The sequence below is a fragment of the Phoenix dactylifera genome, chromosome 16 (assembly GCF_051530095.1).
Source record: "Phoenix dactylifera cultivar Ajwa chromosome 16, Ajwa_hap1_PhDact_Kaust_v1.1, whole genome shotgun sequence".
NCBI classification, from domain to species: Eukaryota; Viridiplantae; Streptophyta; class Magnoliopsida; order Arecales; family Arecaceae; genus Phoenix; species Phoenix dactylifera.
The window spans coordinates 19916103-19932065 of record NC_143205.1 but is presented as its reverse complement, the minus strand read 5'-3'; the positions used below and the strand labels follow the sequence as shown (position 1 = coordinate 19932065).

The following is a 15963-nucleotide window of genomic DNA, read 5'->3' as shown; positions in this document are numbered from 1 at the left end:
CTTAATACCAGCATCACAATCTCTCTCTCTCTCTCTCTCTCTCTCTCTCTCGCTCGCTCGCTCACTCACTCTCATACATAAACACACACATACACACGCACAAAAGACACGCAAATGTACAGTATACGAGTATGTGAACCCAACAGGGCATGTGATTCACCTTGGGGTTGCTGCCCATGACCAGGCAGAGATGGTGCGAATCAAAGATATTCCTTTTTTTTTTTTTTGTACTTTTTGCTTTCTCGTGATTTGACAGGATGTACTTAAGTTAGAACTATATAAATTGCCGCATTTACAAAAAAAAAAAAAAATTAACCGATGACTTCGGCAAGGGTATTTCCTCTTTGTCCTTCCCAGTTTGGGCGGAGCTTGCTTCAAATACAGCACACTCCTGGGTTTCCTCAATGACCTAGGCCCACTTAAAGTCAAGGATTGGTGACACCGGACAAAGGGAGGAATCCCCCAAAGCAAAGAGACGGCAGCTTTAGACAAGGCCATGGCCTTGGTGCCAGAATCGTTGGGGATATGCAAGCTTATCTTTATTTGGTTCCAAGAACAGGCCGGAACCCCTTGGAGTGCTTTTGGAGCACTTAGGAGTCATTATTGAGTTTATGGATCGTGAATGTGAAGCTAAGAATCTTGTATTGCTGCTGATGGAGCTTTATAATAAAGTCTTATCCTTTTGGCATGAGTTAAAAAGAATGCGCAGCCAGGAACCTTATTTTATGAAACAAAGAATATCAGAAGGTGGCAAGAGAGAGTTTAGTGGTTTCATTCCTCTTATTCAATCAAAACACAATAAATTCATCTTAGGTTGGAGGAGCAATTGGATGCTAATTGCATCGGGCAGGACATGAGAGTGCCAACCACCTCAATTAGCAAGTCGCCAGTTTTGTTGACATCAGTGATTTAGATTTGAACTATAAATTCCAAACTAATAGTTTGAATGAGGAATGGCAAATTGAAAGTCATCGCTCAGCACCTTGATTCTTTTGAGAAACAAAAAGGTTGTCGAGGAAGATAAAAATTGGGTCCTTCATGTGTCAAACATGCAGAGGAGGGAATCCAAGCTTTGGGTCCAGGGCTACCTATCGAACCTTTTCACCCTCCCTAAACAGCACCTTATTAGAAGCAAAGCACCTTATTTTCATGCGGCATCAAGCACAAGCCTAATCTCTCAGTGAGAAATCCATCTTTCTGACAAGCACACAATCATGAATTGGAAGTGACTAAGCTTGCCTGAAAAAGGGACGGGATAATGGCCGCCTATTTATTTTCAGGTCACGGGCTTCATGGGATCCCACTCTGCTTTCATTTCTTACAAGCCTCAGCCTTATATGCTGCTGTCAACTCAATCAATTCCAACAACACCACCCCGTTGTCGGAATATCGGCATCATATTTCATCTATTAATTTCGTCGTGCTCGAAACCATCGTACGGCATGAATAAAACTGAGTAAGAAGCCATCATGCTTCATTAATAAAATTGAATGAGAGAGATGAGCGACAGAAAGTAGCAAAGGATCAGCTTCTAAATAAGGACACACTTCCTAACAAGCTAACCATTATAACCATTATAATGGTTATAGCAGCTATTATTTGACTCAAAAAAATAATTTTTTGAAATTTTAATGTTAAATAATTACTAAAATAATAGCTACCATCAAGGTCTTATAGTGAGGAACAGCCGGAAGTAACGAGAAATAGCAGCGCTATTTTTTTCTATTATTTGATTAGATAAAAAAAATATTATGTCTTTGGACAGAGTAACCATTTTTGGAGGAAATTTTGAGACAAAAAATTGATTATTGAAATATACAAAAAAAAATCTGGCCCCATAATTTTGGTTTACATAAGCCACAAGTATCTGGTCAAGGATACGGATAATCTCTCCCCTTCAGAAGGTACCTTTGTACATGTTTGAGAAGACAAGATTGGCTTGAGAACTTTGAAGCCACTGGAGAAAACTCACAGGATTCATCCTCGACGATGTTACTTCCCGCTTTCTCATCACCACATTGCAACAGCTTCCTAACTGCTAAGATAAAGTAGAACCCTAGCTAACAAAGGAAAAACCTACCAACAGGACAAAGGACATCCACATCCAAGATCCTCTTGTCAAATCCTACGTAGTATCTGATTCCCATTACAGCAGGATAGCAAATACCTTAATTCGGTTTTCTAAACTTTATTATTCATGCAAGTCACAATCATCTGCATTTCTGCTAATCTGGATATTAAGAAAGTAGAGGATTCATACTCAACCAAACATGCACCCAATTTTCAGACATCTCGAGGATGGATCACTTTTAAGCAAATCATATCTAGGAGCATAGCATCAGAAACCAACCACCAAGAGAGCATGCGAAAGAAAGAGGGTAATATCTTAAAAAATATCCTAGAGTAAATAGGTCGTTTGGCATTTCCACAGTATGCTAATGAACTCTTTCTTCAATTCAGAAAAAAGGTTTTCGGTACATGGCAAATATTTAAAAAAGAAACAATCAATCATAAAAGCTACCAAAAAATTTGTAGGTTAACATAACAGATGCAAAATATAGTCATATGAACCTCAGAAACACCATTGCTTTGATCCATACAGTATATGGATGACAATGCCCAAGGTGTTGAACTCAATGAATGTAGCTCAGCAGGAATGACAAGGCCAGCTGAATCTAAATGTCATCAGCAGCTCGCGAGAAATGTCTGATCCTAAAAACTACAACGCCATCCAAACCAATGATCTCATATAATGCCCAGAATAAGGGCATCCTCCATAGCAAATATATGCAGCCACCTGCAGGTGACTTGTCATATAACATCTCTTCCCATAGGCCGAAACGCGTCACCAAGTTAAATGGAATGTCAAAAAAAGTCACTTTGTTCCTTCAGTCTTCAAACCAAGGCACGATATCATCAAAGCTGACCTGTCATTGTCCAGCCATACTGACTCCAGCTAATGAAGGTCAATTGGAAGCAACCAAAGGGAAACACCCATATTAAATCATCGCATAACAGACTCCTTTACAAAAGATCGGCCTCCTGAGCTGTTAGCATAGAGCCCAAAAAGAGAGGCATATGAGGTCGCTAAAACACATAATTGTGCTACCTGCTTTTTAAGCTAAAAACGAATTTAAGCACTCACGAGTATTCAAGGTGAATATTCAGAAACCTCGGGTTCTCCTTGCTCTGACATAACGTTATGGAACCTTCTATAATTTGGTCTTGCTTCACCTCTACAGGTTCATAAAAATAGAGCATTGTCTGCAAAATATTTAATAATTGATTTCAGGCCAGAGAAAGAACAGAAAATGCCATTGAATATGAATAAAGAGAGAATGACAGGAGATTGATAACCTGTTGCCAGTGTGTTGGAGCATCCTCAGGTGCAGTGGACAGCACAATTACGTCATCAGATTTAACCCGTTTCTTTCTGTGGCCAGAACCATGCGCATAAAAGTCTGACGATGAATTTGCAGGAGGGAAATGCAAATGGTTGTTCAATGGAAACATTGGTGGCCCATTGAATTCGACATCAAACCAGAAAGCAAATCCATGGAGAGGGGCTTCCAGAAAAGATGTAACAAATGTAAGCTATCTCCTCTTTGAACAGAATATATTTTCTAAATGGAACAGGAGTATAGAGACCAATGGAGGGTTGCAAAGAAACAAATTTTACATGCAATTGTATATAATTATATTTTACCTTGCATCATTGATGCGAATCTATACTTAGTGGTAATAGATTCAAGCTCTTGAGCTGTGACAGTGTAGCAATCCACATACTTAACCTGTTCATGTAGTCCACAGAGGCATTTCATTCACAAAAGGCACCCTCCAATTTATATATGCATGAAAATGAATCATGTATATTCCAAGGTAATCAGTTGTATACATAACCAAGAAAAGTAGTCATCGAACAAATAAGAATTTGCTTCTGATTAATTTTACCTTTCACATAAAAGAATGCACAACCAGAGCATACTTATCTAAATTCTCATGTATCTATAAAGTAACACCATAGAATTAGATACAATGATGGTCACAGCCAAGGGAAGCCCGCTAGTATTGAATTCTCTGTTGCAGCTTTTCTTTATCTGCAATGAGACAACACCACCTACCTTTGTTTCCATTTTCCTTGCACGATGAAACTTCCTGAGATTAAAAATGTCCAGACTCCAGAATAAAATAGAAAGGGAGCACTACCAAAAATAATGCGAGAGCTGTCTGTGATACCTAGAAGAGGAGGAAAGGAAAGACCTCGTAAACAAGTAGACATCAACTTATTACATAGAGTAAGGCCAGAAAATGTCCTAAGTCCCAATTAATGATAAGTCTAAAGGATAGAGGGGGTAATACGTTCTCTTGAACTCAGTTCTTCCAAATTAATTGTGAACCAAAGCCTGGAAAGAGCTAGTTTTGCAATTCTTCGCCAAGCTTGGAACATCATAATATCGTGAAGCCCCATTTATATGCTTGGTAAAATGTTTAAGTCCAATTGTACTATTCTATTTAAAAAACTAATTGCAATTATCTACCATTATGAATTACACTTCAATTAACTCTTTAGCCTTTAACTAGTAAATCATAGATGGATAAAGATTCCCGCATCAAACCTTGTTTTTTTTCTGTCTAGATTCTTTCCAAGTCTGGAAGAACCTTAAATCTTTGATCCTTGGTCACATGAGTTCGAACTATATAACCAAGAAGGCATGTCTCCCTACCATCCAATGGAGCTAACTTAGACAAGTCCTTCCCTGAAAAGCTTCCCTCTAATATTACTTCATGAGACTAATAATAAATATTTAAGTATCATATGAGCACATATCTAAAATTTATCTACAGATCAATACTGACAAGGCAAAGCACAATAAAAAGGAACACCTTGATGCCACTGTTTCAAGAGCCAACTTAACTATTAGCAGCCACAAATGTTATCTTCAAAAGATCTATCAACATAACCTCCGAGAGCCAATTGTATTACTGGTCGATAGGCTTATTAAATAAGAACATAGATAGCAAACACTAGCTTATATCTGGAGCTGCATGGACATGAACACAGAATTGGATAAAGACATTTGTCTGAGAGTCTCATTCAGCAGGATGTAATATAGACCCATACGGTGACACAAAAGAAAATCATATAAAATTTATGAGATTGTGGAATACTCTCAAGAATCAAAGATAATATCTACTAAGATATTTTCTCTTCAATATGAGTGGCAAATTGCTTCCTTTGTTAAGTAACCGATCAATATCAGCATAATGATGATATTCTTGATTGCACTCTTAGATCATTCTTCTAATCTTACCATGCACTATAGGAGCTTGACTAACCTTATTTTGTGCCGAAAGAATAGCCTAAGTTGAATCAGCAGTCCATTTGTTTTAGAATCTGTCTGATATATGCTGATATTTGAGTAAGTGCTGCCCAATTGTTATCTACCAACCAGATGCATGGAAGTGCAAAATTTTACCTGTGGTGCTCAAATGTTAAACTAGCATCTCAGACTTACTTTGGTGGAACCTAAGGATTCAAGTGCCGGCCTATGCTGGTCCATGCCAGGCCAGAATCAGGATCAGCACAAAGTTGGCATAGCATCAGTTAAATCATATTTTCATTTTAAAAAGGTTTTTCTTAATCTTTAATTCTTTTTTCTAATATTATTTCATTAGGTGTTGCTTGGCTTGTGAATTGGCATGGCATATACTGTGCCAGCTAGTGACTTGAAATAGCTTGGCTTGTGCATTGGCACGGCACATGCTGAGCCAGCCATGACTGGCACTCCCACCAGAACTGAGACTTGAAACACTGGCAGTACCATATTCTAACTTCTTAGGAAGAGCAATAGCTTACCAATAAACAGAAAGGAATTCTAACAACAAAATTATGATGATCAGACAAGACAATTGACCAAACATGGGCTATAAGTAACATTTAGAATAAAGGACTCACCACAAAAGGCCATGTTAAAACATTCTCTCCGCTAATTGTGTCAACAACGGGTTCTTCGAATGCACACTGTTTTGCAAGTGGTAACATTGCAGACACTGCAATCATCAAAAAATATTCATGTATGTCTTGTAAAATTCAAGCCAAACCACAGATATAGTTCTGCAATTTGAAAAATGATCTGTTTTTTTGGAAACATCATACTCATGTTGATAATAAAACTGAGAGGCCATGTCTTTTGAACTGTTCTAATGAATTTGTTAATAAACAAAGATATTACCATGCATACCATGCATAGACCTATGCCCCAGCACATGCATGCATATGAATATTGGTCGATAGATATATATTTCCAATGCCCATTTAACTAGATCCTTTCCTCTTGCCCATGGCCTGGTTTTCCTAGTTCTGATTAGTTTCAAAGAACATGGTCAAACACATAATAGCACCTGATACTTCAACAACCTTATTCTGGAGAGACATTCAGCTTCCCTATCCAAATAATAAATTTGTTAGGGTAATTACTGCACACTTACTGTCAATCCCATAGACATCACGCCAGAAATCAATGCTATCACGATACCTCTCGCTATCTGTAACTGGTGCCATGTAAAGCTGCAAAAGAGACAGAAGATTGTCCAGCATGAGTTTCAAATAACATCTATTATACAACAAAACTTACAATCAACATATCACTCATACTGGTTGGTAAACTAATTGAGACAATGACAAACTTTTATTAGTTATTATTCTACTGTTTCAGAATAACAGTATATTACGGGTATTCTGATGCCTTTAGGAGCTGATCCTGGTTACAACGCCTTGTCATTGCAAATTTATATAGCAAATCAATTATATTTTCCGTTTCTAATGTCATGATAAACCTCCTAAAAAATCAGTTATGCACTTTCTAATATTTTCAACAGGGATAATCATGCCATAATTTTGGATTTCTTGGTAGAGTAATTAAAGCCACACAACATAGCATTGCTAAATATGAGACAGCAAACTGAGATGAAAAGAGATGGTATTCAGGACGTGAAACTATAAGGAACTATATCGACAGTCATACGGATATCAAACTGGGAGGAAATGGAAAGAAATTTGAGGTGTCAAAATCCATGTAATTACATCAACAATTAATATGAATGCCTGAGCTGACTAGAAAAAATTGTCATGACTACAAAGGCTAGAATATTAATTAACATTAAGGGGTCCAAAGGCACATGAAGTGTTATAAAGAAGCGTTACCCTAATAAGGTAACTTACAAACATAGCTGGAATGAAAAGGAAAATATAGATGGGTGCACCACTAGGATGTGTATTTGATAAGTGAATTCATGGAAAAAATACTTCTTATTAAATAGAAAATTTTAACTATTGTGTCATAGCTCGTCAAATTATATAATGCTCATGTGATATCAGTTAGAATAAGAGACATAACATGCATCATGCCATGTTCTAATATAAAAAATTCACATATGATGCGTGCTAGTTTATATAAATCTTTCACTGTATCCCTCTAAACTATGCCACCTCACCCACATAGTCACCCTCTTGCTTTTTCTTTCCTTAGATATTTATATTAGACCAGCCATTTTGGCTAGTCAACACTTCCACAGAGAGGTCTAGGACTAGAAAGAACAAGTCTTCTGATGAACACATGTCTACCAACCTGATGTGCATCAACTTGAAGAAACATATCTTACATCTCAAGGTTAGACTCACACATATAAAAGTTTCCCAAAAAATATTTGTGCAGATTTTACTTTTCTACATTATTTCAAGTGGTTTACATGTGGATGCTTTTAATTTTGGAAGCCCGGCTTAAATTTGCAATAAACATTCCAATCATATCATGAATCTTTTAAGTGGTATAATGTTGAAGAAGCATGTTCATTCCCAAGGGGGAGAGAACTCTCTCTCTTATAACAATAGCTTCCAACTTTATTTCATGTTTTAATAACCACCTTATATAAATCAGCATGAAAAGGAAACTAATAAAAGTATTCTGGAGCTACTATAAGGGAATGATAGATTACCGTTGCATGTGAAGGAAGGATAAGTCCCCCAGGTTTAAGCCATTTATCTCTGGCAAATATTACACTAGCCAGCATACTCTGAAACAGAACCCACAGCATTAGAGACCTATATGGATCAAAAGAAAAATGAAATTTGGATCATGTGTTATGTAAGCAGACGTTCTGCTGGAATACCTCATGCAAATTCATGTATTCATCAGAAACATTCATACAAGTATCAATAAACTTTAAAAAAAAACATCTAGACAAAGGTCAGTATAAGCACCTCATAAAGAAGCATATAGCCCATCCATTCAGAAATTATGACATCAACCTTTTCCTCGATGTTAACATCCTGCAGTCATTAAGTTTAGGATGAGTTGCAAACATGAACTTCGCATTTGTAAAAACAATCTGGATAAAATATGAAAATCAATGGACAATCTTGGACAAGGAAAAAGACAGCATCTAGTTGCAGACCCCAATTGCATTTTAGGATCACCTAAGAAAGAAGATCAACATAAAACCTCTAAATGAGAATTCCATAATAAACCATATTAAGTGTCACAAAAACATGCTACTATCTTAAGTTTTAAACTCTAACTGATCAGCTTAAATTTCAGATGAAAGTTTTCAGAAACAAAATAAGGATTGATATCATTAGGGGAATCAAGTCTGATTTGGATCCCCAATGAAAAATAAAAAACTGAAATGAAGGAGTTTAAATTCTTAAAAAGATAAGAAATAAGTGCTACAAAGCTGATATAGTTCAAGGTGATTGCAATTTTTGGTGTAGGGGTGTGGTGACGATCATCATAGTTACAAAAGAAGGTAGCATATATAATGGGCCTTTTTACAATACAATAGTTTGATTAGGGAACTATAATGTGACAAAAGCACAACAAGATTGATAATAGACTACACAAAAATATGGATGTTGGCTATGTTCTTTCTACATGCAGCTCTTTTTGTTACCACCTCTGTTCTCTCTCCTGAGTCTCTTCTTTTCTTTTTTTTATTTTTGTCGGGGGAGTGGGGTGTCCACCATATCAGCAACTCTATTAGCTTGGCCAGTGGCTTTCAGAGTCTCCTTATTATTAGGTCACTGAATGAAAGTGAAGGGAGAGGGGAGCTTATGAGTTGAATGATCTCCAAATTAATTGGTTGCATGAAAGTGAATGAAGAAGGGAATATATGAGATGAATGATGTCCACATTAATCAGTAGTGGGAGAACAAAAACCAATTTATGATTAAAAACCTACATAATGATTTCATAAGGTGCATGAGATTGCAATTACAGAAAATGGGAAGAAAGAACAAAAGTCTAAACTTGTTGAAATTATTTTGTAGACTATTTCATATTTATTTATGATAACTGTCTTTCTTTTAAGAATTTGACTCTTCTACTGAAAACCAAGCATTGATGAACAGCATTACGATGCTCTAATCTTTAGTCTAAACTTGTTGAAATTATATCATTCTACAGATTAGATGCAAAATTCAGAAATTGACTAGAATAATGACTTTATTATATTTGTAATTTATAGATTTGCACAGAATGATACTACCACACTTTAGAAGCGCTGCAACAATACAAATAAGCATCACACAGAAGAATAATGAGCAATCACAAATATGTATCAGCAGAAAATTACCTCAACTCGTCCATGCAAGACGATGACCTTGTCAGATAGATCATTTTCTTTCACAACTTCATTAGCCTGATGAAATGTTTTAAAAAATAACTTATTACTGCAATGTTTATTCTTCAGAACTATCATGCAATTTAACATCAAAACCTTAGTAGAAATGTAGGAGCTGTAACAAATTAAGATAAGTGGAATAAAATGTATATCAAAAGGATGTTTTATTTTATTCTCAAGTGCATTCCATGTGCCTTTGTACCAAGGAACATACGCATGTAAATATGATGCTGGCTGATATCTTATCATTTTTGGATTGTTCTTCAGTAATCATAAATCCATAATCATGGATTTACAATAAGAAAATATTCAAAAAGCATGTCATGCTATGATATGGATCTGGAATGGATACTACTTAATGTTAGGCTTAGTGAATCAAGATCCATAAAGCCAAACCCCTATAGCTGGCACAAGGTTCAGTGGTTGAGGTTTTGGTTATAAAGAGCAAAAAGCAAAATAGACAAAAGAAGAAAACATTAATAAAAAAATAAGACAAAATGTTACATATTGATTTTATAATTTTGCAAAGCAAGAATGTACCTGAACAGCAATCTCACTTGCTTCTACAGCATAGACCTGAAAACATGAGCAACCCAAGAAGTTTGAAAGCGAAATGAAGCTTTTGTTGCATAACAAAAAGAAAAATGAAAAAGGAACACCTATTCCTAAATCATAAAGTTTAGAATGTGAATAGACAACCTTTTTTATAAGAAAAAAGAAATAGCTTGAAGCATTACTCTTAAAGTATAAATAGTGATAGTTCTCAGAGTACATTAACTCCATTACTAATCAATTCTCCACCTAACTCTTAATATTAAGGCTGAGTATGTTAAGGAATACTATATCTGTACATGTCTAACCAGAAAAGAGAAGAATAAGCACATAGTATGGGAGAGCTTTATCTATACAAACAGAGATCCTCTAATTTCATCTGCATGCATTATAGTTTTGATAGTAAAACTCATTAAAGCAAACCCACTTGAATATTAGGTGTCAGACATATGATTTCTAGCAGAATACTAAAACTTTGAATCTATTGTTTACATTTGAAGCAAATTATCTAAACCAAGATACCATTACATACATGAGCTACAAAAACAAATTAAGTTTTGCCCATGATAGGAAGCTTCAAAGCAGCAAGACTAAGCTTGATAGGGCTATTACTAGATAGAAGTCAATTATAGTTTTATGTAAGTTCACTCACTAACCAGCAGCTATAGACATTGAAATTCATGAATTAATGTTTAAGCTCTATATACTCTTAACCAGCAATTTTAGAAATCATGTCCAGTTCAGTAAATGAAAGAACATCAAGCTTGATAAGATGAATATGGCTGGCATAATTGACCCCAACAACAAACACAGCAATGATGACATATTACAAGAACTAATATATGATTAAGTAGATCCACGTGATTCTTTTAGGCCACAAGATTTATCAGTTGGTCAAAGACAAGCCTGCAGCAGAAGAAACCTAGGATACTTACTGGGTCAAAGATAGGGTAAGCCATCCAGATGATTAACTTTATTAGTTGTCCATCATGGGTAAGAGTGCTACTGGATTTAGCACTGCTTGTAAAAAAATCCTTAGATACTCTAAAAATAAGCCTCCTGATGATACTTAATATCATGATTACACTAACATCAACAACCTAAGTAGCCCTGTATAGAAAAGTATCATCCTGATGGTGATTGGCAGCATAAGGTGGAGTTATGCGTGGAAGGATGGGATCACATGCCAATAATGACACCTCGACACTTCTACAAAGGGGCATATCAGCCGCTTAATCGAGAAGCCAACCTAGATGTACAGGTTTGACCTTCTAGAGTCATGTACTAGACAAATAAAGGCATCAGACAAAATTAGGAAATTATTTTTCATCCCTAACTCTGCTACTGTGATAGATGCAGTCCATGACCACTGAGATTATCAACATGGAATTTATGCGGCAGGTGCTGGCAGGAAATTCGTCATGATCTATAAATAACTAGGCTATATGACATCCAGTCTAGTATCCATTTACAGGTCCTACATTCTCGCTCTGACCCAAATTACCATGAGGTCTCTCCACATCTGCATATATATAGATTCCATATTTGTTGCTCCAGTCATGTCAATACCATTAGGGAATCAATGCTAGGCTTACATGATGGAAAGCCAAAAAAAAAAAAAAACCAATAGATGAGTCTGAAAACTTTTTTTTTATAATACATGAAGCATGCAACAACCAACTCTGAAAGATTATAAAGATATGATACTATGATACCCAAAACTCAAAGGGGCATTAATGATATGCAATGCTAACCTCTACTCAGACCTTTTTTTCTTACAGTTTTCTTTTTTTGTTATATTGTGCCTCTACTTTCTTACTCACTCCATGATATAATGATCTCTCCTGATATAACATCATGCAACATGAATATGAGTTTGCTTCATTCACTATTTTGTGGTTCTAATTAAGTGTTATTTAAATTTGTTACTATGGTGTATGGTGTGCTGAAGGTTGATAAAATTACAATTTTAATGCAGATGTGATTTGTACTTGGATGGTTCCACTGGTTCAAAATTTATTGCTTAACCATACAAAGAAGACAATGTAACTCAATAACTGTACAATATTAATCACATTCGTGTTAGACATGCATGATGTGGAATGGTAATGTGAAATGTGGCATATCTTACTCGTCTAGCACCAGCTTGAGCACAAAATATAGAGAGAATTCCCGTTCCACAGCCAACATCCATAACAACCTACAATAAAATTTCATATTGTATTATGAAGGAAAATCAGATGCAAAGAGCTGTAGACATTTAATCTTTAATTCAGTACAATTTCTACATATGTAGCAGAGAGTATTACCTTGCCTGCAATGAAATGTTGATGTCGCATGATAGCAGCCCGATAAGTATCAGTCCGCAAACGATCCTATTTACCATAATCATATTATTAAAGTTGTCGAGACACAAACTGTTATATGATAATATGATATTCAAATTCAATTGCATAGCACCATTGCCACCACATTCTAAGACAACAGATATAACAGTGGGTGGTACTCCACCCAAAGTAGCACAATCCAGGCCAAATGTAGAGGATGAGGAGGAAGATGATATTATGCTACATAGAAAAAACAAATTCATCACTTCAGATTATTGATCGATTGTTTGGACATCGTACTATTTATGAAGATGATGTCAATCATGAACCTAAAATTTAAAGTTGTGTTTTTAGACCATTTCATTCATTCTAAGCTGACACCAATAGTGCGTGTGTTCTCCACTAAACAACAAAATTCTTGCATTTTATCTATCTCTAGTAAAAAAGGAAAACTATTTCATAGCCTCATCGATAAGGAAATCATACAATACTACCATACAAATGAATAGGTATAACTACATGATTTCACCAGAAACTTTGCTAAGGTTGTCCCTTCTACCCTTCATCTCTTATGTTGCCCATTCCACTAATACCATCCGTTTACAAAGCCAGAATCTGATATCACAATTCAGTGAAATCTCTCCACCATAGAGTCTAACATACAGAAGCAAGTGAAATCAAAGAACCTACTAGATTCAATCCCAGAACACCCGACAAATTTGACTGACTAACAAATTTCTAGTAAAAAAAGATCGGATGGACAGGGGGATGAATATTCTACCTGCTAAATGCACGATTTTCAAACCGTTACTCCAAAAAAGATAGATAAACCAACAATGCAGTAACCTATTACCTTCCAGATTGACTCCAGCACTGTTTTATAACAAAATAACATTACAGAACCCGTCCCAGCCGCAACAAGAATGCAAAAACGATTCAAGAAACAACAAGAGAAAACGTCTCACCTTGATCATCTCTTCATGGATGCCGACATGGGAGTAAGATTGAAAGTAGGCCCGATCGAACTCCAACCACCGCGGAGACGAAGCCCTATCCCCCTCTAGCGGCTGCGCATAAGAAGGAGTCGAGGCAGAAGAAGAAGAAGAGGGGTAATACGAGCAAACCCTAAACGGTCCGCGCCCTCCTCGCAAGTCCCCAGGCCCTCTTCTCCCCCTCCGGTACCGCGGCTCCCCCCGCGCCCCGTACTGCGAGTAGCCGTTGCGGAAACCCGAATCCCCGTACATCATCGCGAGTAGCAGCCGAGGAGGAAGAGGAGACACGTCGAGGATAAGGGAAGAGGAAATCTATCGCGATCCGAAGAGAAAACGCTCCTCCTTTTCGCGTTCGAGGAGGGCGGAGAGGGCAAAGGGGCAGGCAGAGGGGATTCGAAGGGTTGGGGGCTTGGGTTCTTTTAATTCTTTCCTCTAGGTTTCACGGCGACGTGCACGACGAATAGCAGCAGTCCAGCGCTCCAAGAACACTTGGTATCTCTCACTCGGCTGTCTTTCTCGGACAGCAAACAGCATCTTCTTTTTTTTTTTTCTTTCTTTTTTTTCTTCTTTTTTTCTTTTTTTTTCACCAGCTCACAAGTTGAGTACAACCAACAAAATCAGAAAAGAGCAGATAACATAAAGACTGGTGCAAGTATTTTGATTGTCATTAATGATCCATTTTCACTGCTCCTTTACTATCATTATGTGGCTAATTCTCTTGTTTAGCTTATGTGTAATACTTTTTGTAAATATGCAGCTTAGGAAGAGTCATTGCTCGCATGGTAAATGGCAAGGTGGTAGGGGCTTGATTTCAATTAGAGTCCCCTCTTGGGAGGTAGGGTGGATAGAATAGGAAGATGAAATTAACCCCTCCTTCTAATCTACAAAATACAAATAAAATTTTTTTGGAACATCAACAATTTAATTTGTTTGGCTATGGCAATGAGGTTGGATATAGTGATATACGGTCGAAGAGCAATGATAATGATACTGCACTAATAACTTTCTTAGCTATCTCTTTGACAATATGTAGAATCTTAATTTATGTGTCTAGTCTTAACTAGATCATCAAAAAAAACCCACAAGCTATGCCAGATGGGATTTTTTTATATTATAAATTTTTCATTTTAGTTGTGGTATTGATTGTCTTTCATGAAGTATGATTTGTGTTTCATTGGATTGCAAAGGCTAGGTTTTGTGTATCGTTCTTGTATGATGCAAGCTAAGTTAATTGTTTTCTGGCACATCTATTGAAGGAGGATGTATATGTTTTTGGGGATTTATTTTCTGGCTGGTAGGTTCAAATTTGCATTATTTTATTGGCACTTTAGGTTAAAATCAGCAGTGTTAATATCATGCAGTTTTAAGTAGGTTACATGTAATCTTTTTAGGAAAGAAAAAGAGAGGAGACCAATCCATGCTAGTAATTAGTTAAGAGTGCATATTTTTAAGCATGCACTATTTGAAAATCAAATTTAGAATTCTAATTTCTAAGCAAAAAGTTGTGACAACTAGGACAAGCCCCAATTCACATTTCTCTTCTGGCTTCTTTGTTCCTTGTGACTGCATATTTTAGGAAGCGTTGACCTTGGAGGTAGTTCTTAATGCCAAAGAACCAAGGATTTCCATCATTAGATGGCAGCAATGTCACTCACCCAAGAAGAGGTTTCAGACTGCCTCAGATGCCTCAAAAACCCATTCCTCACATTCTGAACCACCACATAGGGTTAAAATACGTAAGCAACCTCCAAACATACTGAGTTGAAATCCTATTCTAAAGATTCTTATACTGATATACTGAGTTGAATCCCTCTGATGCTCCATTTTGTCAGCTTCAATATAGTTATGTGACTGATTGCCTTGGTAGCATATAATGATTTCTCACATACATGAATTTTAGAGATATCAACAAGATATTTATATGTGTCATAATGGTTTTCTATAATGGCAAGTGACCGTTATAATTAGATTGTTTCTAAAAACACAACTATGTACAAGAAGCCAAAGATTCAATGAAACAAAAAAAAAAAACTACAAGGCAATTGAATGCTATAAAGTTTGGAGTATTACACTAGCATTCTAGCAACCGTGTCAACATGTGCTCTGTTTCTATGAGTTCGCTGAAATGTTATTTCTTTAACCAAGAATGGGATTTATATGGCTCGGGCAGGAGCTAGAAACCTAAGAATTCTAGCTTATTTAAGAAATAGAGAACTAAGCAAGCTCTTCAGTGCATTGTTGGGTCTTTAGTTTTGACTTTAAAGAGACTTGAAGTGTGTGTTGTTTGACTAGGAGGAACAAAATCTTTGATTGTGAGGCTACTAGTTATCAGGAAGTCATGTTAGACTCTATTATAGCATAATTACAAGGGTTGTCTGGCTGCCTAATGAGTACCATTTAACAATCAAAGCTCT

General features: G+C 36.4%; 1 protein-coding gene across 1 annotated transcript; it reads right to left on the bottom strand.

Annotated features, from left to right (window-relative positions):
• Positions 1 to 2433: 2433 nt before the first annotated feature.
• Positions 2434 to 14058, bottom strand: LOC103716582 (putative protein arginine N-methyltransferase 6.1). Its single transcript, XM_008804629.6, has 13 exons — positions 13523 to 14058; positions 12540 to 12605; positions 12362 to 12430; positions 10219 to 10254; positions 9631 to 9696; positions 8261 to 8329; positions 7996 to 8073; positions 6490 to 6568; positions 5957 to 6051; positions 3707 to 3791; positions 3358 to 3566; positions 3146 to 3264; positions 2434 to 3047 (listed from the first exon to the last, which is right to left on the bottom strand). The coding sequence occupies exons 1-13, from the start codon at positions 13802 to 13804 to the stop codon at positions 3005 to 3007; spliced, it is 1296 nt and encodes a 431-aa protein (XP_008802851.2). The 5' UTR covers positions 13805 to 14058; the 3' UTR covers positions 2434 to 3004.
• Between the last annotated feature and the right edge of the window lie 1905 nt (positions 14059 to 15963).